At 36.2% G+C, this 21,928-nt stretch overlaps 1 protein-coding gene and 1 pseudogene across 5 annotated transcripts in view; one reads left to right on the forward strand and one right to left on the reverse strand.

Moving 5' to 3' along the window:
* PTPN4 (protein tyrosine phosphatase non-receptor type 4) overlaps positions 1 to 21,928 on the forward strand; it is a 230,079-nt gene that overhangs the window by 90,955 nt on the left and 117,196 nt on the right. For 4 of the 5 annotated variants that reach the window (XM_032412092.1, XM_032412078.1, XM_032412098.1 and 1 more), the window contains exons 4-8: positions 13,257 to 13,299; positions 13,377 to 13,476; positions 17,833 to 17,877; positions 18,145 to 18,197; positions 18,571 to 18,691. In XM_032412092.1, coding sequence (XP_032267983.1) covers positions 13,257 to 13,299; positions 13,377 to 13,476; positions 17,833 to 17,877; positions 18,145 to 18,197; positions 18,571 to 18,691 — 362 coding nt within the window. The remainder of the gene's footprint in view (positions 1 to 13,256; positions 13,300 to 13,376; positions 13,477 to 17,832; positions 17,878 to 18,144; positions 18,198 to 18,570; positions 18,692 to 21,928) is intronic. The other variant, XM_032412100.1, reaches the window with a different exon arrangement.
* Positions 19,975 to 20,215, reverse strand: LOC116638441 (annotated as a pseudogene).

The raw sequence follows: 21,928 nt of genomic DNA on the forward strand, positions 1-21,928 counted from the left end.
TGTGGGACTCGATCCCAGGACTCTGGGATCATGACCTGAGCCGAAGGCAGTCGCCCAACCAACTGAGCCACCGAGGCTCGCCTAACACCCTATTTTTCATGAGAAATTATCCCAATCCAATGGGATAAAGCCCAAGTTACTTGCTCGCATTAATGAAACTAGTCTTGGGTCTCACAGCTCCCCATGTAGGTCTTTCCCACAGTACTACAATTTCAGTATTTAAATATTCAGAAGAATCTGTGAAATGCCAAAATGCCATGGAAGGGCCCGTAGACAGCACAAATGTTGTAAGTTATGTCCTGTTTCTGATTGTCAATATGAAAATACATCAAGACTCTGAGGATAATTAATGGACTGACAGATGCCATTCTGAAAAAGAGAAAGGAGTAAGGGGCTAAAATTTATAAAACATCTATTATGGACTTGTTTATAAACCAAATTCTCAATTTTATGAATGTATCATTAAAATATTTTTAGGATGGAAGACTGAGACTTACAAAACTTGTCTAATGACATAGATAATTAAGTAGATGAGAAAGGATTTGAACTTGCATCTGGCTCCAAAGTGTATACTCTCCCTACCACAAAATATTGCTTCTCAAGAGATGATGATACATAGATGCACAAGAGTTATAAAAATGAACATGTTGAGGAGAGGAGGTATCCATGCAATAAAATTGCCAGCATAGATCAAAAGGAATTTGATTATTTCTGTGAGAATTAATCCTTGTCAGTCCTTAGTTCAGATTTTTTCCATTTCACTGTTTAGTTAATATATACCTGTATATATGTATGTATATATTTTTAAAGATTTTATTTATTTTTTTGAGAGAGAGCAAGAGAGGGAGAGAGAGCACAGAGAGAGGGGTAGAGGGAGAAGCAGACTCCCCACCAAGCAGAGAGCCTAATGTAGGGCTCAATCCCAGGACCCCGAGATCATGACCTGAGCCGAAGGCAGACACTTAACCGACTGAGCCACCCAGGTGCCCCTGTATAAATGTGTATATATGTGTGTGTGTGTGTGTATATATATATATATATATATATTAGGTATATATGTATGTGTTGCGTGTCTGTGTGTGTGTGTGTGCGTGTGTGTGTGCATAATAGTTTTAGAGGATAAGAGCTAATGTTCCCTTAGGTACATAAACATTGAAATTAATTTAATTGGATTTATAATTGATAAACTTAAAAAGCACCAAATGTTTTATTGTGAACTTGTACATAACAAATATGGACTCATAGTAGGTTATCCCTTTCTTTACAATCTTCCTGGGTAAGGAGTTCCAGTATAACAAACAAAATTACTTAAAAGCTTTGTCTTTTCAAAATTTCTTCTGTTTCCATTAAAACCTATTTATCACAGCTTTAGCTCTTAGCATAATGTATGGTTTAATAGTAGTAGTCAGTGAATGTTTGTCGAGTGCGCAAAATAATGAGTAATGTGGTTACAATTCATTATGCATAATTTCTTTATAAGCACTTAAAGTGGCTCTTCCTTATTGGCCTTTATCAGTATGATATTCATTGGAACCCTCCAATTACATTATTCGTGTGCATTTATTTTTTTTGTTTTTTGGGGGTTTTTGTCCCTAAAGTGATTTAGTGTCCATTAGTGTGGGACAAAGAGTACATTTATCAACTATTGTTGACTTGTTCTTTCTACAGTTTCATCCTTCTGATACTTTGTGTTGTGGTTAGGATCTTTTACTGTTTACTACCATTTCTATATTCCCTAACCTTGTGGCTTTCAAACCTAACATATCACAACCACCTGGATACTTCTTAAAATACAGATTTCTGGGTCCTGTGCCTAGAGTTTTTGATTCAGAAAGTCTGGTGTGAAGCTCAATAATTTACATTGCAAATAAGTTCTGCTTATAATAATGCTGCTAGTCCAAGGAATCATATTTTGAAAATCACTGCTCTAACCCAATAGGCTAACTAAGATTACTGAAGTAAGAAGTAATTCATACCGAATAGCTTGTTCTGTTTTTTGGAGATTCTTTTTACACACTCAAAATTCTTGAATTCATCGGGTTTGAGAAACTATAGGAAAAGTCACATAGAGGATGACTCTTATTTCAACAAGCTGCATTTTATTTTAGGACAATGTGATTGCTAAAATGTTATCTCACATATCTCAGTATATCTCTCATATTTTATATTTCATCTGTTTTACTGTAATATCTTAGGCTTTTACTACCTATTGTATAAACCTCTTTGGTAGTCTGCCGAATGTTGGATTTTTTTTCTGGTCTCTTTTAACCCTGTTCCATTTTGGGAGGGCATGACAGATTTGGGGTGCAGAAAAGTGTTTCAGAGACAATCAGCATCATGTGTAATGTTCCAGAATGAGGATGAGGAATGTTGTATTTGAGGAACTGAAAGAAAATTTTAATAATCAATGGAATATAGAGCAAGGGGAGAATGTGGGTCTAAAATGAAGTTTGGATAGTATGCCAGATTATGGAATACTTTTTAATCTGTAACATTGTACTCACCTAAAGGTTTTTTTATACAAGTTACATAAGACTTGTGTTTTAGACATACCACCCTGGTTACAGTGGCATATAGAATTGCAAACTGAAGATTTTGGGAGATTGGAGCCTCCTGGCATCAGAAAGCAAGGGAAAGAGTATCTTTGTTAATCCAATTTCAAGTAGCTATCCTACTTCTGGTTCCCTCTCTAACTCTGTTGTTTAATTTCATTTCATTTTTCATTTTCATTTCATTTATGTGTGTGTGTGTGTGTGTGTGTGTGTGATTGTTGCATGGCTTGCTTCAAAGGTGAGCTTTTACACATTTTGAAATCCTGTATTTATCTTATTTAAAAATATTTAAGCATTCTTTTTTTTTAAATATTTAAGCATTCTATTTTAAAAAGCATAATGTTTCTGCAGCAAGATGGCAAACTAGTGTACATTATTTAAGTGTCCATTAAACACTGTGCACTAAGTATTTTAATCTTATCAAATTTAATCCTAACAACATAGCTGGATACTACCACCCTCATTTTATATATGAAAAAACAAAGGTATGGAGAAGTGAAATAACTTGTTCAAGATCACAGTTTGTGAATGGGAGGAGTTCCAGGGGTGTGCCTAATTCAGTGGTGAGCAAGGTATGGTTGGGGAGCAGGGTGGTGAGGCTGTGGAGACTTCAGGGGATTGTTGGGAGGAGGTCCCCTGCTGTAGCAGCAGCGAGGTGCATCAGGTCATTCCCTACCCACTGGCCATGTGGTAAGCAATTAGCAGTACTTACCCCTAAGTTTACCAAGTGTGAATTAGAGAGGCAAGTCAGTGTCCCAGAGGGCTGGTGACACCCAGTGAAATGAAAAAAATCCCCTTTGCCCAGGAGACTAGCTAGCTATTATACCCTACTGGCAGCACAGTCTCTCTGCCTTTCACCAACTACCGGAGTCAAGCTATATATCCTGTCTCTTCCCCACAAGTAGGCAGGCACGTAAAAGATTCATAAAGGAGCGTGCAGGGAATTTTAGCCTTAAAAATAAGCACTCAACAAAATAGATACCAACATTTGAGGAAAGCCAACAGAAAGAGATGCACCAAAGTAAGCAAATTTTACACTTAATGGAAATGGGAAATATGTAAAATAGAAATAATGGAAATATTTATAAAATATTTTGTAAAAATTTATAAAAATGGAAATAGTATCATTCTTGGGGTTAATGTGGAGATGAAGTGACTTTTTACATGGAAAGGGCTTAGAACATGATTGAAACATAGTAAATACTTGATAAATACTAAGTTATCAACAGACAAAAGGACTCTAATTTACATTGGCATGATTAGAGAGGATATTGTATCCATGCAAAAGGAACAATGAAAGATTTTGGAAATTAAAAATATAATTGTCATGGGGCGCCTGGGTGGCTCAGTCGTTAAGGGTCTGCCTTCAGCTCAGGTCATGATCCCAGGGTCCTGGGATCGAGCCCCACATCGGGCTCTCTGCTCAGCGGGGAGCCTGCTTCTCCCTCTTCTACTCCCCCTGCTTGCATTCCCTCTCTCGCTGTGTCTCTCTGTGTCAAATAAATAAATAAAATCTTAAAAAAAAAAAAATATATATATATATATATGTAATTGTCACAATAAAAAGCTCACTGGTTAGGATAAATAGAGTAGATGCTGTAGAAGACTTAATGCTTCAGCATTAATAGAAACAACAAATAATACAAGCACAGAATATTTTAATAAAACGGTTTATCAGGCAATCATGTGACCTCCTTGTTTTTTTTTATACTACGTTTTAGAAGATACAGAATTAACTTGCAAATATGAGACATTTTGAAGATTTAACAGTAGACTCTACAAAGGGAAAAGAATGAGCAGTTAATTTTGAGAAGACTGTGAACAGAACTCCAGGCCTAATAGAAATTCCTTCAGGATTTGATAGAGTTGATGAAGAAGTACTCATCCCTAACAGCTATTTCTTCTTCTTTTTAATTTAAATATAATTGACATGTAACATTATATTAGTTTCAGTTATAGAACATAATAATTTGATATTTGTATATATTATGAAATGATCACAATAAGTATAGTTAACATCCATCACCATATGGTTGCAATTTTTTTCCTTGTGATGAATTTTTAAGATCTATTCTCTTAGCAACTTTCAAATGTACAATATAATAACTATCATTAATACAAAATGCTAACTATAGTCACCATGCTATACATTACATACAAGGACTTCCAGTTATAAAATAACTGAAAGTTTGTACTGTTTGACTCCCTTTACCATTTCACACCTGCCCTACGCATCACCTCTGGCCGCCACTTACCTGTTCTCTGTATCTAAGAGTTCAGCATTTTGGTAGGGTTTGGGTTTTGGTTTGGGTTTTGTGTTTTTAGGTTCCACTTGTAGGTGAGATCATAATGTTTTTCCCTGTCTGATTTATTTAGCATAATACCATTAAAAGTCAATTGGCAGATGGCAAGATACCCTTCTTTTTTATGATTCAGTAATACTCCTGTGTGTGCACACACGTGTGCATGCGTGTGTGTGTGTGTATACATACCCTATCTTTTTTATCCATTCATCCATCAGTGGACACTTAGGTTGCTTTCATATCTTGGCTATTGTAAAATAATGCTTCAGTGAACACAAGGATGCAGGTATCTCTTTTCAAGTTAGTGGTTTTGTTTCCTTTGGATAAATACCAGAGTGGAATTGCTGGATCATATAGAAGTTCTAGTTTTAATTTTTTGAGGAACCTCCATACTGTTTTCCACAATGGCTGCAGCAGTTTACATTCCCACTAACAGTGCACAAAGGTTCCTTTTTCTCTACATCCTCACCAACACTTGCTCTTTCTTGTTTAAGGCCAATATTTTCTTACTAATTTTCTGTCTGGATGATCTCACTGATGAAAGTGGGATATTAAAGTCCTCTACTGATTGGGCACCTGGGTAGCTCAGTCTGCCTTCAGTTCAGGTCATGATCCCAGGGTCCTCAAATCAAGTCCCACATGGGTGCTCCCTGCTCAGTGGGGAGCCTGCTTATCTCTGTCATGCTTTCTGTCCCTATCTCTGTCTCTCTCAAATAAATAAATAAAATCTTTTTTTTATTTTTAATAAAATCTTAAGAAAAGTCCTCTACTATTATTGTATTGCTGTCTATTTCTTCCTTTAAGTCTGTTAATACTTGCTTTATATGTTTATATGCTCTGTTAGGTGCATAAATATTTACAAATTTTATATCTTGTTGGATTGACCCATTTATCATTATATAATAACTTTGTCTCTTACTGTAGTCTTTGTGTTAAGGTCTATTTTGTCTTATATAAGTATAGCTACCGAGCTTTCTTTAGGTTTCCATTTGCATGTGATACGGTTTTGAAGGTGGGGTTAGGAGCTTATGGCCAAGGAAGAATTCTTGAGACGTCATTGGTGCAAAAAAGGTGGTTTTTATTTAAGTACAGAGACAGGATTCCTGGGCAGAAATAGCTGCTACCCTGGGATTGTAAGGAACAACTGATTATATACTTTGGAGTTGGGGGAAGTAAAAACAAAGGGAAGTTTCCAAAAGGACTTTCATATGCTAAGGAAGACTGACAGGATCCTGGAGGCCTAGTCAAGCTAATACTGTTTTTATCTCTAGCAAAGCTTAACATTAAGACAGTTTGGGGGCACCTGGGTGGCTCAGTTGCTAAGCGTCTGCCTTCTGCTCAGGTCGTGATCCCAGGGTCCTGGGATCGAGCCCTGCATCGGGCTCCCTGCTCCGCAGGAAGCCTGCTTCTCCCTCTCCCACTCCCACTACTGTGTTCCCTCTCTCACTGTCTCTCTCTCTCTCTCTGTCAAATAAATAAAATCTTTAAAAAAAAAAACAAAAAACATTAAGACAGTTTGGAGTTTCCTGGAGGAATGTCATACTCTGCCTGCCTCAGGTATTTGTCAGTGGGCTGCAGGTTATAAGAAAATTTAATTTTATATGCATTTCCTTCTTCCTTTGTTCCCCACATCACATGGAATATCTTTTTCCATCCCTTCACCTTCTGTCTGTGTATCCTTAATATATGAAGCAAGTTTCTTGTAGGTAGCATATAGATAGATGGGTCTTATTTTCTTTCTTTGCGATTTGATGATTTTTTGTAGTGATATGGTTAGATTCCTTTCTTTTTATCTTTTGTGTATTTACTGTAGGTTTTTGCTTTGTACTTACTGTGAAGCTTACGTAAAGCAACTTATATTTTTAAGTCTATTTTAAGTTGATAACAACTTAAGTTTCAACACATCCTAAACCTCTACATTTTTACCCTCCCCCCACTTTATGTTTTTATGTCACAATTTGCATCTTTTTACTTTGTGCGTCCATTAACAAGTTATTGTGGTTATAGTTATTTTTACTAGTTTTATCTTTAAACCTTCATACTGGCTTAATACGTAATTAATCCACCACCTTTATGACATTAGATTATTCTGAATTTTACTATACACTTACTTTTACCAGTGAGATTTATAGTTTCCTGGTTTTTTGTTACTACTTAGTGCTCTTTCATTTCAGTTTAAAGAAGTACCTTTAACATTTATCCATTGGTGATGAACTCCCTTAGCTTCTGCTTGTCTGGAAAACTCTTGATCACTCCTTCAGTTCTGAAGGGCGGTTCTGCCGTATATTCTTGGTTGTCAGTTTTTTTGTTTCATTCAGCACTTTGAATATGCCATTGTCTTCAGGCCTGCAACGTTTCTTCTGAAAAATCTGGCAGTATTAACGGGATTTCCCTTTTACATAACAAGTTCTTTCCTTCTTGCTGCTTTTAAGATTCTCTCCTTGAGAAAAAAAAATGTGTCTTACAGTGGGTCTCTTTGGGTTCCTCTTATTTGGAAACCTCTCAAAACCTCTCTGAGATTTTTGGCTCTGGTTGTCTATTTCCTTCCCCAGGTTAGGATAGCTTTTAGCCATTTCTTCAAATAAGTTTTCTGCTCCTTTCTGTCTCTTTTCTACTCCTGGGAGGCCTATAATATGAATACTGAACAGCTAGATATTGTCCCATAAGTCCTTTAAGCTATCTACTCATTTTCATTGTTTTTTTCTTTTTTCTGAGTTCTACTATCTTACCTTTGAATTTACTGACCTTTCCTCTGCCTCAATCAAGTCTGCTGTTGAACCCCTCTAATGTATGTTTCAGTTCATCTATTGTATTCTTCAGTTCTGTGACTTCTTTTTGGTACTTTCTTATATTTTCTATCTCTTTGTTGAAATTCTCACTGTGTTCATCATTTCTTCTCTTGAGCTTGGTGAGCAACTTTATGACTATTATTTTGAACTCTTTATCAGGTAAATCACTTACTTCATTTCATTAAGGTCTTGTTCTGACGCTTTCTCTTCTTCTTTTGTTTGGAAGTATTCCTCTGTTTTTTCATTTTGCTTTACTTTCCCTGTTGGTTTCTGTGCATTAGATAAATCAGTCACCTCTCCCAGTCTCAAAGAAATGGCCTTGTATTGAACCTTATTATTCACCCCTGCCCTAGCTCATGATTTCCCAAGCAATCTATTTTATTTTAAGTGGCTCCCAGTAGTTAAAAGGTGTGCCAAGACCTGTCAGTGTCTCAAAGGGGAGCATCTCAGTCAGCACCTAGATTCAGGCTGATTGGGAAGCCTGACCCTCCACAGTAGCTTTTAAAGTATGCAAATATGCCCTTTTTTAGGGGAATACTGGGAGATGGACTTTTCTGTCTGCTCCCTCCATGCTGAGCCCTGGGGTGATAGGCAGTTAAGAACTGTTTTTTGTTTGCTGCTGTCCCCCTTTCACCTGTGAACACAAGCCCTGCTGGCCCTCAGAGCCAAACCATCAAAGGGTGTGTTCTCTGGGCAGCAGACACAAGCTCCTTTCTTAGCAACCCCAACAACCTGGGTGGGGCAAGAGAGTACAAAGATGGCACCCACCATCTTCCTTCCCTGGAGAGTGCCTAAGTAAGTTCTTATATATGTGCCAAACTAGAAGCCTGCCCCTAAGGCCGAATCTTCAACACAAGCAAAGAGGCCTCTTACACATAAAGACTGGGGGTGTGTTTCCTTCTCCTGTCTCTGCATTCTGCCCTGGGGGTGGTGGCCAACCAAGAACTGTTTTTCCATTTGTTATTAGTCCCAACTGGAGCCATGAACACAAGCCATGGGGGGCAATAGAACCAGATGGTCAAGGGGTATTCCTTGGGAAGCAGACATGTGGACAAGTTCTGCTCTGGGAGACCCTAGTGATCTGGAGCTCAGCAGAGGGAGCATTTGAAGATCGTACCTGCCCTCTGAGGTCTCTTGAGAGGATTACAGTCAGCTCGTAGATGTGTGTGTGTATGTAAGATTGTATTTATTTATTTGAGAGAGAGAGCACAAGTCGGGGGGAGAAGCAGAGTGGGAGGGAGAGAATCTGAAAAAGACTCTGCTGAGCCCAACCCGATGCACGGCTTGATCCCATGACTGCGAGATCATGACCTGAGTTTAAAACCAGGAGTCAGATGCTCAACCGCCTGAGCCACCCAGGCACCCCTAGAGGTGTGTTTAATTGGAAGCCTGCTATTCTGACCACAGCTATGAGAGAGGCTAATAGGCCTCCATCACAGAAAGACTGGGTGCCTCAATCTGTTGCCTCTCTGCTGTACCTACCGTGGTGGTAGCTGGTTAAGAACTTTCTCCAAGATCTGCAATCTTTAGCCCCACTGGTCACCAGAGCCAAGCAATCTAGAGGTGTCTCCTGGGCGGCAATTGAAAAAATCAGGGTGCCAGACAAGGAATATACAGGAAATACCAGTGACCTGGAGTGAAGCAGAGCGGGGGTGCAAAGATGGTACTTGCTGGCCTCCATCTTTGGAGAGTGTTTCAGTAGGCACCCCCAGATGTGTGTTAAATTAGATGTCTTTAGGCCTGTGCTTTAAGATACGCAAGTAAGTCTGTCTCGTAGAAAGTCTGGGCACTTTTCAGTCAGCTGCCTCTGCTCTGCCCTGGGGTAGGTGAATTTGCACTAACCCTTTAAAAACTGTACCTCAGTTTACTCTAGTCTTGGGAGTCTTGGGGTCACAGGCTCTAGTTGACTTTCAAAGCTGGAGATTTTGGGTGTTCATCTGTCAGGTGCAGGTCTTAAAAGTTGGGGTGCCAGATGTGTGGTTCAAACCCTTTGCTCTTCAGGGAGAAGTGTGAGGTTGTGAGTTCCCTCCTGATTGTGGGTTACCATGCTGGGGGTGTGGTTTATGGTGAGATTGTGTCTTGGCCTGTCCTTCCCCCTTTGACATGGGTTTTTTTCCCTTTCACCCAGTGGGAGGAAGTCATTCATCTAGTTTTGAAGTTTTTTCCAGAGGAAATAGTTCCATATGTAGCTTTTAGATTCAGTGTGTCCGTGGGAGGAGGTGAGTTTAGGATTCTCCTACATTGCTATCTTGAATCAGAACCTTCCTATTAGCTATTTATACTTGATAGGTATTAATCACTTTTAGTAAGATACCACATTTTAAATTCATATATCTTGTATTGCAAACAATGAAGACTCTTAGATACAGCATAGTAATTCAGTTGGTAGAGCAGTTTTGGGCACAGCAGATTATGGTGTATGACTAAATATAGGTAATGATATAATCTCAGTGCCCATTTATATAGGAACAAAATTAGATGGCTTACAATACTTGGTTTCAAGATGTAATTTAAAAAAGTTCTGTAAGCAGTTCCACTCCCAGTATGTACCCAAACACGAAAATGTCCACACACAAAAGTTAGTACTCAGATGTTCATAGCAGCATTATTCATAATAGCTAAAAAGTGGAAACACTCATGTCCACCATCGGATGAATGGATAAACCCAAGTTGTATATCTATACAGTAGAGTATAATTTATCTATTACAGTAGAATATAATTTATCAATTAAAAGGAATGACATACCACTTCATACGTAGTAGGATAGGTATAATTAAAAAGACAACAGCAAGTATTGATGAGGATACAAGGAAATTAGAACCCTTTTACACAGATGGTGGTAATGTAAAATATTGCAGCCCACTATGGAAATAAATTTGGCAGTTCCTTAAAAAGTTAAATACATAGTTATCATATGAGCATATAATACCAACTAGACATACACTGGAGAGATTGAGTCATATGGTCACACAAAACTTGTTCATGAATGTTTATAGCAGTGTAATTCATGAGAGCCAAAAGATAGAAAAGGCCTAAATGGCAGCCATAAAATGGAATGAGGTACTGTTAAATGCCACAACATGGATGAACCTTGAAAACATTGCACTAAATGAAAGAAGCTAGACACAAAAGACCACCTGTTGTATGATTGTGTTCATATGAAATGTCCAAAATAATAGAGACAGTAAGTAGATTAGTAGTTGCTAGGGGGCTATGGGTGGGTGGGAGGCACTGAGACTGACTGCTAAAAGGTATGGGATTTCTTTTTTGGGGTGATGCAAGTGTTCTGACATTTAGTATTGATGGTTATACAACATCTATTTGTGGATGTAAATGTGTTTGTATCTCTGATACTATTTTAGAATATTTTAAAGGAGTACTGAATGTAGAGTACAGGCTTTGAATAGATTACCCAAGCCTAAATTTTGATTATAGACAAGCATTAAAATGAATGTAGTATATGACTTTTTCTAGAAAACATGAAGAATTAAATCACTACAATAGAGATGGGTTGGAAGATGGAAAATGGGTGGATATACAGGGGAAACAAATGTGTTAAGTAGGGGTGAAAACCAGCTGATTATTAGCACAGAAACAGATCCCCCCCATCCTGTGCCAGTTGTGGAGTCATTCAGCAGGTTTAGTCAGTCATTTATCAAATTTTTTTTAATACAAATTATATGCCAAGCCCTGTGTCTACGTGCTGACTGTCTGCTTTGAATGAATCAGATTTTATCCCTTACCTCATGGAGTTCATAATCTAATGAAGGAGATGGGCAATAAAAAGGCAGAACAAACATTATGATTAAGAAAATGTTATGAAGGAAATTAATATCCCTTGCCTATTTATAGAAAATAGGGAAATAGGAGCTTTGTGACATACTTTTGGTAGGGTGATCAGTGATGGCCAGTGAAGGCCTTTCCAAAGAGGTAGCGTCTAAACTGAGACTTAAAAGGTATTGGAAGGAGTCAGCCATGGGAAATTTGGAGAAGGACATTCTATGCATAATGAAGCCTTTATTTGAAGACCCTAGGATGGCATCTTTGAGAAACAGACAAGAAGCCATTATGGCTGGAGCTTAGTAAATTGAGGAAAGAAGTCATGTTGTAAGCACTAATAGGGACTTTGGACCTTGCACTGAGAAATTACCAAGAGCTATTAAGCAAAGAAGTGACATGTTCTGAAAGACTACTCTAGCTTTGGGATGGAGAATGAAGAACTTGGTAAGAAAAAAAAATAGGGACAGCAGTTAAAAGGCTATGGCCGGGGCACCTGGGTGGCTCAGTCAGTTAAGTGTCTGACTCTTGGTTTCGGCTCATTGTGGTCTTGGGTCATGGGATCGAGCCCCTTGTTAGGCTCCACGCTCAGCTCCGAGTCTGTTTGGGACTCTCTCTTTCTCTTTCTCTCTTTCTCTCCCTCTGCTTCTCCCCTGTGCGTGCACAATGCGTACACACTCTATATTTAAAATAAATAAATCTTAAAAAAAAAAAGAAAAAAAGAGGCTATGGCCAGAGCTATCCCAGACATAAGGATGGTGGCAGAGTGGATGGAGAAGAACTATTAAATTCAAGGTATAGTTGGAACGTAGATCAGCTGGATTCAATGTGTTGGATGTTGTGGATGGTGGAAAAGAAAGATTCAGGAATTACTCTTAGCCATTTGTTATTAAAATCTATGTACTCTGCATGGAATCAAGTATGGGTGGTAGGAGTATGTTGTATACATAATGATACATAAGTTGATATTTATGTAGTGCTTTGAAAGTACTGCCACATCTAATACTCATTTTGGGTTCTCTAATTTTTTTAACTGAAACGTTGGTTTTAACTGAAACGTGTTGGCAGTCTGAATTTAGTTATAGTTTTCCTGAAGTAGAGCTTAACTGGCATTTGGAAGTGTTGAGGCTACTTAAAATTCTCACACCTAAAAATCAGTCCTTCCCCAAACTAAACATTATCTCTTACAAAATCAGTGTGGGGTTTTTTTGGGGGGGCAGGGGAAGATAGTTTTATTTTTGAAGGAATAGGGTAGAAGTTAGAAAGTTTTTCTAAGGGTTGGGGTGCCTGGGTGGCTTACTTGGTTGAATGTGTGACTCTTGATCTCAGCTTAGGTCTTAAGTGAGTTCAAGCCCTGCATACCAATGGAGCCTACTTTTTAAATAAAAGAAAAGAATTTTTTTCTCAAGAGTATATTTTCATGATGTGTAGTTAGATTTTGTCTGAATGAGAGTATAAGGTCAACTAGATTTTTATGAAAGATACCAAAAATTTTAAAAACTTGCCACACTGTTACATAATATAGTTGAATTAACAGAAATAACTTCAGATTGCTATTATTAAGCATTTTTCTTTTTAGAATAGAGGTTATTGCATACTATATAATTTCATGGGAAATTCAAATAAAAAACTTAGAGCTACCACAAATACATTCAGTACATTCTAGTATAATTTTGTTATACTTGATAGGAATATCTGTAAATTGATTATTTTTTCCTAGACTGTTTTCAAAATGCAGTTTTTAGCATTGATCTTCAGATGTTACAGATTTGCAGGAATTGATATATTAGTTCCTCAAGGAAAAAGAAATCAGTCTTATTTATTTATTTTTCAGAGGTGGCTGGATCCAAACAAACCAATAAGGAAGCAGCTGAAGAGTGAGCATACATATTTACTTGACATTTTACAAGTATACTTTATAAAGATAAAGGATTAATATAATCTGATTAATTAGAACTGCTTTTATTAATTCTAGGAGGATCTCCTTACAGTTTGAACTTCAGAGTCAAATTTTTTGTAAGTGACCCCAACAAGTTACAAGAAGAATACACAAGGTGGGTTTATGGAGCATATTTTTCCTGAAAATATTGTCAGAACTATTGCGAAATTTTGAAATTATTTAGGCAGATGTAGATTGTCATGGTGTGTAATTCTGAGATTCCCAGCCGTGACACAGAATGGGTTATAGATCTTTCATGTTTCCTTCCGTCTTGGATGGCTGGGAGGGCTTTAGGAGATTGGAACCCCAAGACCACCCCATCCAGCCACAAGCAGCCTCCTGAACCATATGAAATTAGATTTTTCTACTTGTAAAAAATGGTTAAGAAGTACTGCTGTAACTAATTGAGGTAATCAGATGATATTATAATTGTATCCAAGTGATGCTGCATAGTGAGAATTGTGTCTGCTTTTTTTTTATGTAAAAGTGTATTCTATATATATATTTTTTATTTCCATTGAGGAGAACATAGAATTTAGAAAAATATATAACCATTATGTGCAGGAGTAATGGTCAACAGGTACCTTTTTTTTCCCTCTGAAAATAGAATCTGTAGTTCCCTTTTGCTAAGATTAAAAGTCTTTTATTTTTTTCCTCCACCCCTACCATTTTCCTTAAAAGTATAATTAACATACATTGTGTTAGTTTCATGTGAACAGATACCTTTTTATAAAGGATGTTGGCAGGGAGTGCGCTAGCACACTTAGATCTTTAAGTGCCCACTTCATTGGCCATTTTAAGTCTGCTCTTGAGTCATGATCTAATTTTGTTGTCATTTCTACTTGACAAAGTGTACAGAAGAATGACCCAGGTGAGTATTTTGAAAGTGTATGAAAATTACGTGAGCTGTTTAAGGTAGAAATGGGAATAATCATAGTGTGGTATCTGTACTTGAATCTTGTGTATTGCTTGAAAGAATTAGTAATTAGTTTTTTTTTTTAAAGACTAAAGAAAACATTAGCATGTAAGACCTTCCATAAAAGTCTCAGCTATAAGAATATAGGTCAGTGATTATATTCAGAATTACTCTAAAAGGTAGGTGCTAAATTAGCAATTTGTACCTAAAGCTACCTGTAGATGGGCTGTGAGATGTTACCATGTTGGCCATTGTTTAGAATACTGTGGTGATGTGGAGCAACAAAAGAATAAATTAAAGATATTTAGCTGTATCTGCCAATCCTCAGGTGTTTATAAAATAGGGTTTTCAGTAGACCAAGTAAGTAGAGTTAGATTGACATTCTTGAGAGTCCTTTTCTGTGTGTTTGTTGAGGGCAAGGTGTTACCTTTTTTCTAAAAGAATTTAGGAATGTAGGCCCTGGATTAGGCAGTCCTAACATTCAAAACTAATAATATTTCCAAGGTAATTTATGTTGAAAAGCAAAGTTGTGTTATATGAATAACCTTCAGTTTAATATGGTAGCTCTTAATCAGTCAAGTTTTGTTGTTGTTAAATAATTAACAAAATCTTTTATTTTAATAAATAATTCTTAGTATTGTAAAACTTTTCCTAATTTTGGCTTAACTTCAAGAAAACTACTCTGAATTAATGAAAATTGTGAATTATAAAACATTTTTAAGTGCATTTTACTATTTCCTGGTAAATGTAACCTGAAATAAAGTAGCAAAGTATTCCATAATACATATTTTATGTAATCAGAGTCTTAAATGTATAAGAAATATTTGTAATTAAAAGACCAATAATTTAAAATTGGGTTTCTAGGGGCACCTGAGTGGCTCAGTTGGTTAAGCGACTGCCTTCGGCTCAGGTCATGATCCTGGAGTCCCGGGATCGAGTCCCGCATTGGGCTCCCTGCTCAGCGGGGAGTCTGCTTCTCCCTCTGACCCTCCTCCCTCTCATGCTCTCTGTCTCTCATTCTCTCTCTCTCAAATAAATAAATAAAATCTTTAAAAAAATAAAAAATAAAAAAAAATAAAATTGGATTTCTAATGTTTTTAATATTTATGAAAGGTTTGTTAGCATAGCAATTAAAATATTGTCATTTGGAGCCATAGTCATAATTTACTTCACTCAAAATAATGTCTTTGAATTTCTTAATGGAGCTTGAATGTGTTGATTGTTTTATAGCCTGTGTTTAAAACATAATCATGGAATAAATGTATCTCAAGGATAATTAAGTTGTAATATCTTCCTGAAGTAGAAGGTAAAGCCAAGTTTGGTAGTAATCAAGCAATTACTTTGTGCTCAGTCTGTTGTCTAGAGGATTATCTTTTTCTCACTAAAAATAATGTATTCTTTCAAGAGTCCTTTATAATAGAATGTCCTAGAATCTTGTAACTGGTGGTATTTGGTAAAATGAGTTAAGTAGCTAGTTTTCATTATATTACCATAGAGTATATCAGTGAATCTCCACCCTCACTACAACTTAGAATCACTTAGGGGAACTTTAAAACATGCTGATGCCTTTGTCATACCCCTGAGATATTCTGATTTAATTAGGTCTCAGATGGGACCTGTGCATAGACATTATTAAAAGCTTCCCAGGTGATTCTAATATGCAGCCAGGGGTAAAGAAATACCCCTTTAAAACTTTAGTGCTTGGGTAGCGTTAATGCAGTGGTCATGATAATAATATGACACCTTCAGCTACAGTTGCTAAATTTTAAGGACTAGTTTAAACCCATGAAACAGGAAACATGCCACACCTCCTTACCTTGAGATTCCATTCTAGATAAGTCGTAGGAAAAAGGACCTATAGAGCCTACAGGTCATTTGGTATTAGCAGGTGCTGGCATCCTTAGAAGTGGAGTTTTCTCAGGAGTCATGACACTACAGATGACATTTCTTTGGTGCCTTTTTTGTGCTTAGGTATACTCAATACATAATAAGTGCTCATGGTATTGGTTATTGTCTGGATTAGAAAAGCTGTATTATTTTTACAATTATTAAACACGTCATTTCTGTATTTACCTCAAACATTATTAATCTATCTTAAAAGTCTTAATTGTCTTTAAAAATTGAGTTTTTATCACCTTATTTAGGGCCTGTGGGATACATATACTAGACAAGTGATATTACTTCCTTTTTTACAAATATAGAAATTAAGGCTCAGCCAAATTTTAAGTAATTTGCTAAAGAGCACCAGCTGGTTTAGCTTAGGACTTGAATTCTGGTTTCCACTCTGTCAGTCCTTACTGGGTGGTATATAAATAAAATTCAGCAGGCATAGGTATTATTTGTGTAAGATTTACAATATTATGTCAAGAATATACATGCCTTTTCAATCTTAACTAAAGATTGGTTCCTACCAGGAACCTTTAACTTTTAATTATGAAACCAAGAAGCTAGGTAGAAATATATTGTCTTACACTGAATAAGTAAGTAATATTTACAATATTACATATTAGTTCTCACAGGGAGTTTATGTACTTCATTAATATGTGAAGCCGAATATTTGTATCAACTTTTAAAAAAAGTTTTAGCGAATATCTGATTCTCTGAAAGCCTTAATTATGTTTTTTGGTAATTTGAATATTGTCATGGAGCTCTTTGATAATTTTAATCAGCCAGACAACTAAAATTGTTAGACATGATTTTTGATTCTTGGAGTGTGTATGCTTTTTTCAGTGGGGTAAAATAAAGTCTTAAAATTCCCTGTTTAAGCATTTAAAGCCACAAAATTTGGTCTTCTGCCAACGTTACGCATCATAGGTGACTTGTTGCAAGCATTGGCACATCTCTGAGGGAATGACTTAACCCCAGTAGTGGGGACAGAAAGACAATGCCATCTTATAAGAAATCTCAGCATTCTTTTTAATAGAAATTTATATTTTTGTTGGTTTTAAAAGGAAGTTGGGTACTTGGCAATTCTGATAGTAGGGAAGGCAGCTTAAGTTTTTTGTTTTGTTTTGTTTCTGACTAAAGAGAGCTTTCTTAACTCAAATGAAAATGGAAAGGTGCTTTTCTACATTTAGCAGCTTCCGACAGTGTAATGATGAGATGACCATAGGCCTGTCTTTGCAGCTGGCCTTCTGTCTCAGCAGAAGGGATGACTTCTCCACTTGATCTCTAGTGCATTGCTACTGTCAGCTCTCCTATGTCTCTGACTCAAGTTTTCTGTGTTTCCCAGTTCTAATTTCTACAAACACCAATATTTAGAATATTCTCCCTAATCTCCCTCGGTCACGTAACTCTTAAAGTTTTTATAATAGAAGCTAGTGGAAACAAGTTATTTGAAGTACAGAATTTCATTTGTCAAAGGATTTTAAAGATTGGGATTCATGAATGTATGAAAGCTTATTTAAAAATATCTTTATGTGCTAATATGTAGATTATAAAAGCAAATATTTAAATATTTCAATTTTATTAGTTAATATAAGTATACAATTTTTAAACCCTAAATGTTGTAATTCCAGTAAATGCTAAATGCTATCTCTTGCTCTTCTTTTTAAGGTACCAGTATTTTTTGCAAATTAAACAAGACATTCTTACTGGAAGGTGGGCTATTTTAAATTTTTAATAATGGGCTTTAAAAGTACTTTTAGTTGTGTATTATTTAAGTAACTCATGATCATTGCAAACGAATGATTTATTGAAAGATGGTTACATGCAGCATGAATTTTTTTTCATCAGATAAATTCTTTACTTATAGTTAAAATGTAAGTCATGGAAACTTCATATGTGTATAGTATTACAAAAATTACAGTGCTTTTGAAATTATTGTATTTAACCTTGGGTTATGTATTTTCTGTTTTGTTTTATTAGATTGCCCTGTCCTTATAATACTGCTGCCCTTTTGGCTTCATTTGCTGTTCAGTGTAAGTATCAACCCACTCCTGAGTCACATAGCATGTGATTGCATGGTCTGTGTTGATAGTACAGTGCCTTTAATGCAGGAGTTCTTTAGACATACGTTACTATACAGAAAAAAGTGATTGCAAAGGAAATATAATGGAACGTTCAGTTAGTTAGCAATTACTTAGATTTCTGAAAAAAAGCTTTTCTGAAGTTGTTTGAAACCTAGAAGAATGTTAAGTGTGTTGTAATAGCTTGCTTACATGGTAGCTAGCAGTTAAACAAATATTTTACTTCCAGAAGTAATAATGGAATTCATGACATTGCTGCTGATTTGGCTATCAGAATTACAGAACGTGTTTATTAAATTGTGACTACTTTCCTTCCATGTAATAGCTGAACTTGGAGACTACAATCAGTCAGAAAACTTGCCAGGCTACCTCTCAGATTATTCTTTCATTCCTAATCAACCTCAAGATTTTGAAAAAGAAATTGCAAAATTACATCAGCAACATACGTAAGGATTTCTTTACTTTTATGCTTTTTCATTAACTTCTTAATGGTATCTTTTCTAGAGAAATGATTTAAATTATTTCTAATGTGATTGTTATATTTACTTAATACAGAACAGTTACTGTTGTGTAAAATAGTAGAATTGATGTAAGGAAATGTGGGTTGTCTATACTAAAAAAAATTAATAGCTAATTTCATAGAATATATGAGGCTTTCCTTCATTTCTAGTGAGAACCATAAAACTATATGTAAACAGAAATTTGCTATTAGGGCGCCTGGGTGACTCGGTTGGTTAAACCTCCAACTCTCCATCTCAGCTCAGGTCTTGATCCCAGGGTTGTGAGTTCAGGCCCCCTGTTGGACCCCATGCTGGACATGGAGCGAACTGAAGGAAAGAGAGAGGGCAAGGGAGAGGGAGGAAGGAAAGGAGGGGAGTGGGGGTGGGAGGGAGGGAGGGAGGGAGAGAGAGAGAAAGAAAGGAAGGAAAATATTTGCCATTGTGTAAAGTTGACAGTTCTTTAAGAAGGAATTTTAGAATATTAATAGTATGTTCACAGATCAGTTGTTACAGATCAATCTACTTAGCGATTCCTTCTTAGCTTTTAGCTATGTGAAATGAATCATTTGGTAATGAGCCAAGAGGAGAAAAGGAACCTTATGTAATATAAATTAATTTTTAAAAGTCCTTTAAAAAGTAGCGTTTTTTTCATTCATAACAATATTCAACTTTGATATTTTGTGAGTCTTAATTTTTTGTGACATAATTTGTTTCAAGAAGAGATTTATTGCTTTGAATAGAAAATAATATTATTTATTGGTTTACTTTTTGCTTTAACATGCAATTCAAAATGCTCAACAGTGGAACTAAGGCAGTATTGCTTATTGGCTAAGAAAAAGTTTGAACTAGAGAACCAGACTGCCTGGTCTGAAATTCTGGTTAAGACAACTTAACACTCTTATAATCTTGGCCAAATTGCTTTCTAACTTTGCTTCTCTGTTTCATTATATGTAAATTGGGGATAATAAAAGTATCTACCTCTGGAGTTAATGTAAGGATTAAGTGAGTTTATATACAAAGTACTCAGAACAGTGCCCAGCACATGGTAAGCACTAAAGAAATATTAGCTCTTAATAGTAAGGAAACTTATTTCATTTGGTAATGACCCATGTATCTAAAACAGGTTGGCAAACTGGCCCACTGCCTATTTTTGTATGGCCCATGGGCTAAGAATGGTCTGTACATTTTAAATGTTTGAGAAAAATACAAAAAGAAGAATTAACATTTTGTGGCATGTGAAATTTTGAGAAATTCCAGTTTGGTGTCCATAGATGAACACTTAACGGAGCATAGATTGCCTTTTTGTCCTCAGGTCTGTGACTGCTTTCAAATAACAGCAGAGTTGAGTAGTTGTAGCAGAGACCATGTGACCTAAAAGCCTAAAGTATTTACTATCTAGCTCTTTTCAATTAGCAATAATCGCGCCTCAGATAAACCTCATTGGCTATGATACTGCCACTGCGCAAAGCTGTCTAGCTCTTTCAGTAAGTTTGCTGACCTCTGATATAAAATAAGACTAATAAAATGAGAATTTCAATAGACTGGCCTAATGCCGGTGAGGGGGCTATTTTGGTCTAACAGTAAAAATGCCATGTGTAATAAAAGTTTTACACATAGCATATCCAAATCAAGCATTTAAAGATAAACCAGATTTTTTTAAAAAAATTGCCAGTAATGGAAAAATCTCTTCTGTAAGGAAAAAGTTTGACAAGGTATTGATTATATGTTTGTATTTGGTTTAAAGAAATGATCCTCAGATCTTTAAACAAAGAAAAAATAGAATCATCCAGTTTAACTGAGGAGTAGGGGGTGGGGTGGGGAGGTAGAATATTTATTTAACTTAACTGAATTTTATAGAAAATTGAGGTACATGTGCTTTTTTTAGGAATCCCATTTTTATGATCGTGCATTGGCAGGCTCTTGGCTTCCTTTTCTGGTATCATTAGTGAGTGAAAGGTTGATATCTTTGCTTTTGTAACTTGCTGTTTTTGCTCTGCTATCGTCAGATAATATCAGATAACGAAGGTTTTTAGAAGCACATATAATATAGGAGTAAATCTGTTTTGAAAGCCTTTGCTAGAGTAGTAGTTCTCAAACTTGTGTTCATAAGAATCACCTGGCACATTTCTTAAATATAAACAATTTGGATGTTATCCCTTCTATATCAGATGTATACAGCAGTACTTCTGAAACTATCTGTGATGAAAGACCAGTTATTCCCCAATCTGTCATGGAATGAAACTTCTGAAAGATATAATAAAAGTGAATTACTAGGAAAGTAGAATGGAGAAATAGAGACGTAAAAAATTACAAGTCTTTGTTTCTCTTATTAGATTCAATAGACTTGAAATTACTCTGCCAAAATGCTATGAAATATAAAAGACTTTGACTCTCTCAGTTTCTGTACTTGTTATGAATCAACACCTGACTGTACACCATACTCTAAGAAGCATGCTTTGGAAGTTGTCTCAAAGTTTGCATGTTTCAGAAGCACCTGTGTGATTTAAATGCAGATACAGTATATGGACCAAATTTTGAAAATTTTGAAAAACACTTCTTTTAAAAAGTTGTCAGAGAGTAAATGACTTTGTCAGCCATAAGAACAGCTAGGGACTTTTAAAACCTCATCCATTTTTAAAAATATAGTTGCCACACGGTTATATTAGTTTCAGGTATATAACGTAGTAATTGGGGAAGTCTGTTCCTTATGCTACACTCACAAATATAGCTGCCATCTGTTACCATACAACGCTATTACAATACCATTAACTATGTACCCTATGCTGTGCCTAATGATTCCTCACTATTAACTCATTCTATAACTGGAAGCCTGTATCTCCTACTCCTTTCACATCATTTTGCCCATCCCCATTGGCAACCATCAGTTTGTTCTCTGTGTTTATGGGTCGTTTTGTGCTTTTTGTTTCTTAATTTTTTTAGATTCCACATATAAGTGAAATCATATGGTGTTTGTCTTGCTTAGTCTTACTGATTTCACTCAGTATAATAACCTCTAGGTCCATCCATTTTGTCACAAATGGCAAGATCTCATTCTTTTTTATGGCTGAAAACCATGTCGTATCCATTCATCTATCAATGGATGCTGACTTGCTTCCTTATCTTGGCTGTTGTAAATAATGCTGCAATAAGGATAGGGGTGCATATATTTTTTTGAAAGAATGT

The sequence above is a fragment of the Phoca vitulina genome, unplaced genomic scaffold (assembly GCF_004348235.1).
Source record: "Phoca vitulina isolate PV1807 unplaced genomic scaffold, GSC_HSeal_1.0 scaffold1, whole genome shotgun sequence".
NCBI lineage: Eukaryota > Metazoa > Chordata > Mammalia > Carnivora > Phocidae > Phoca > Phoca vitulina.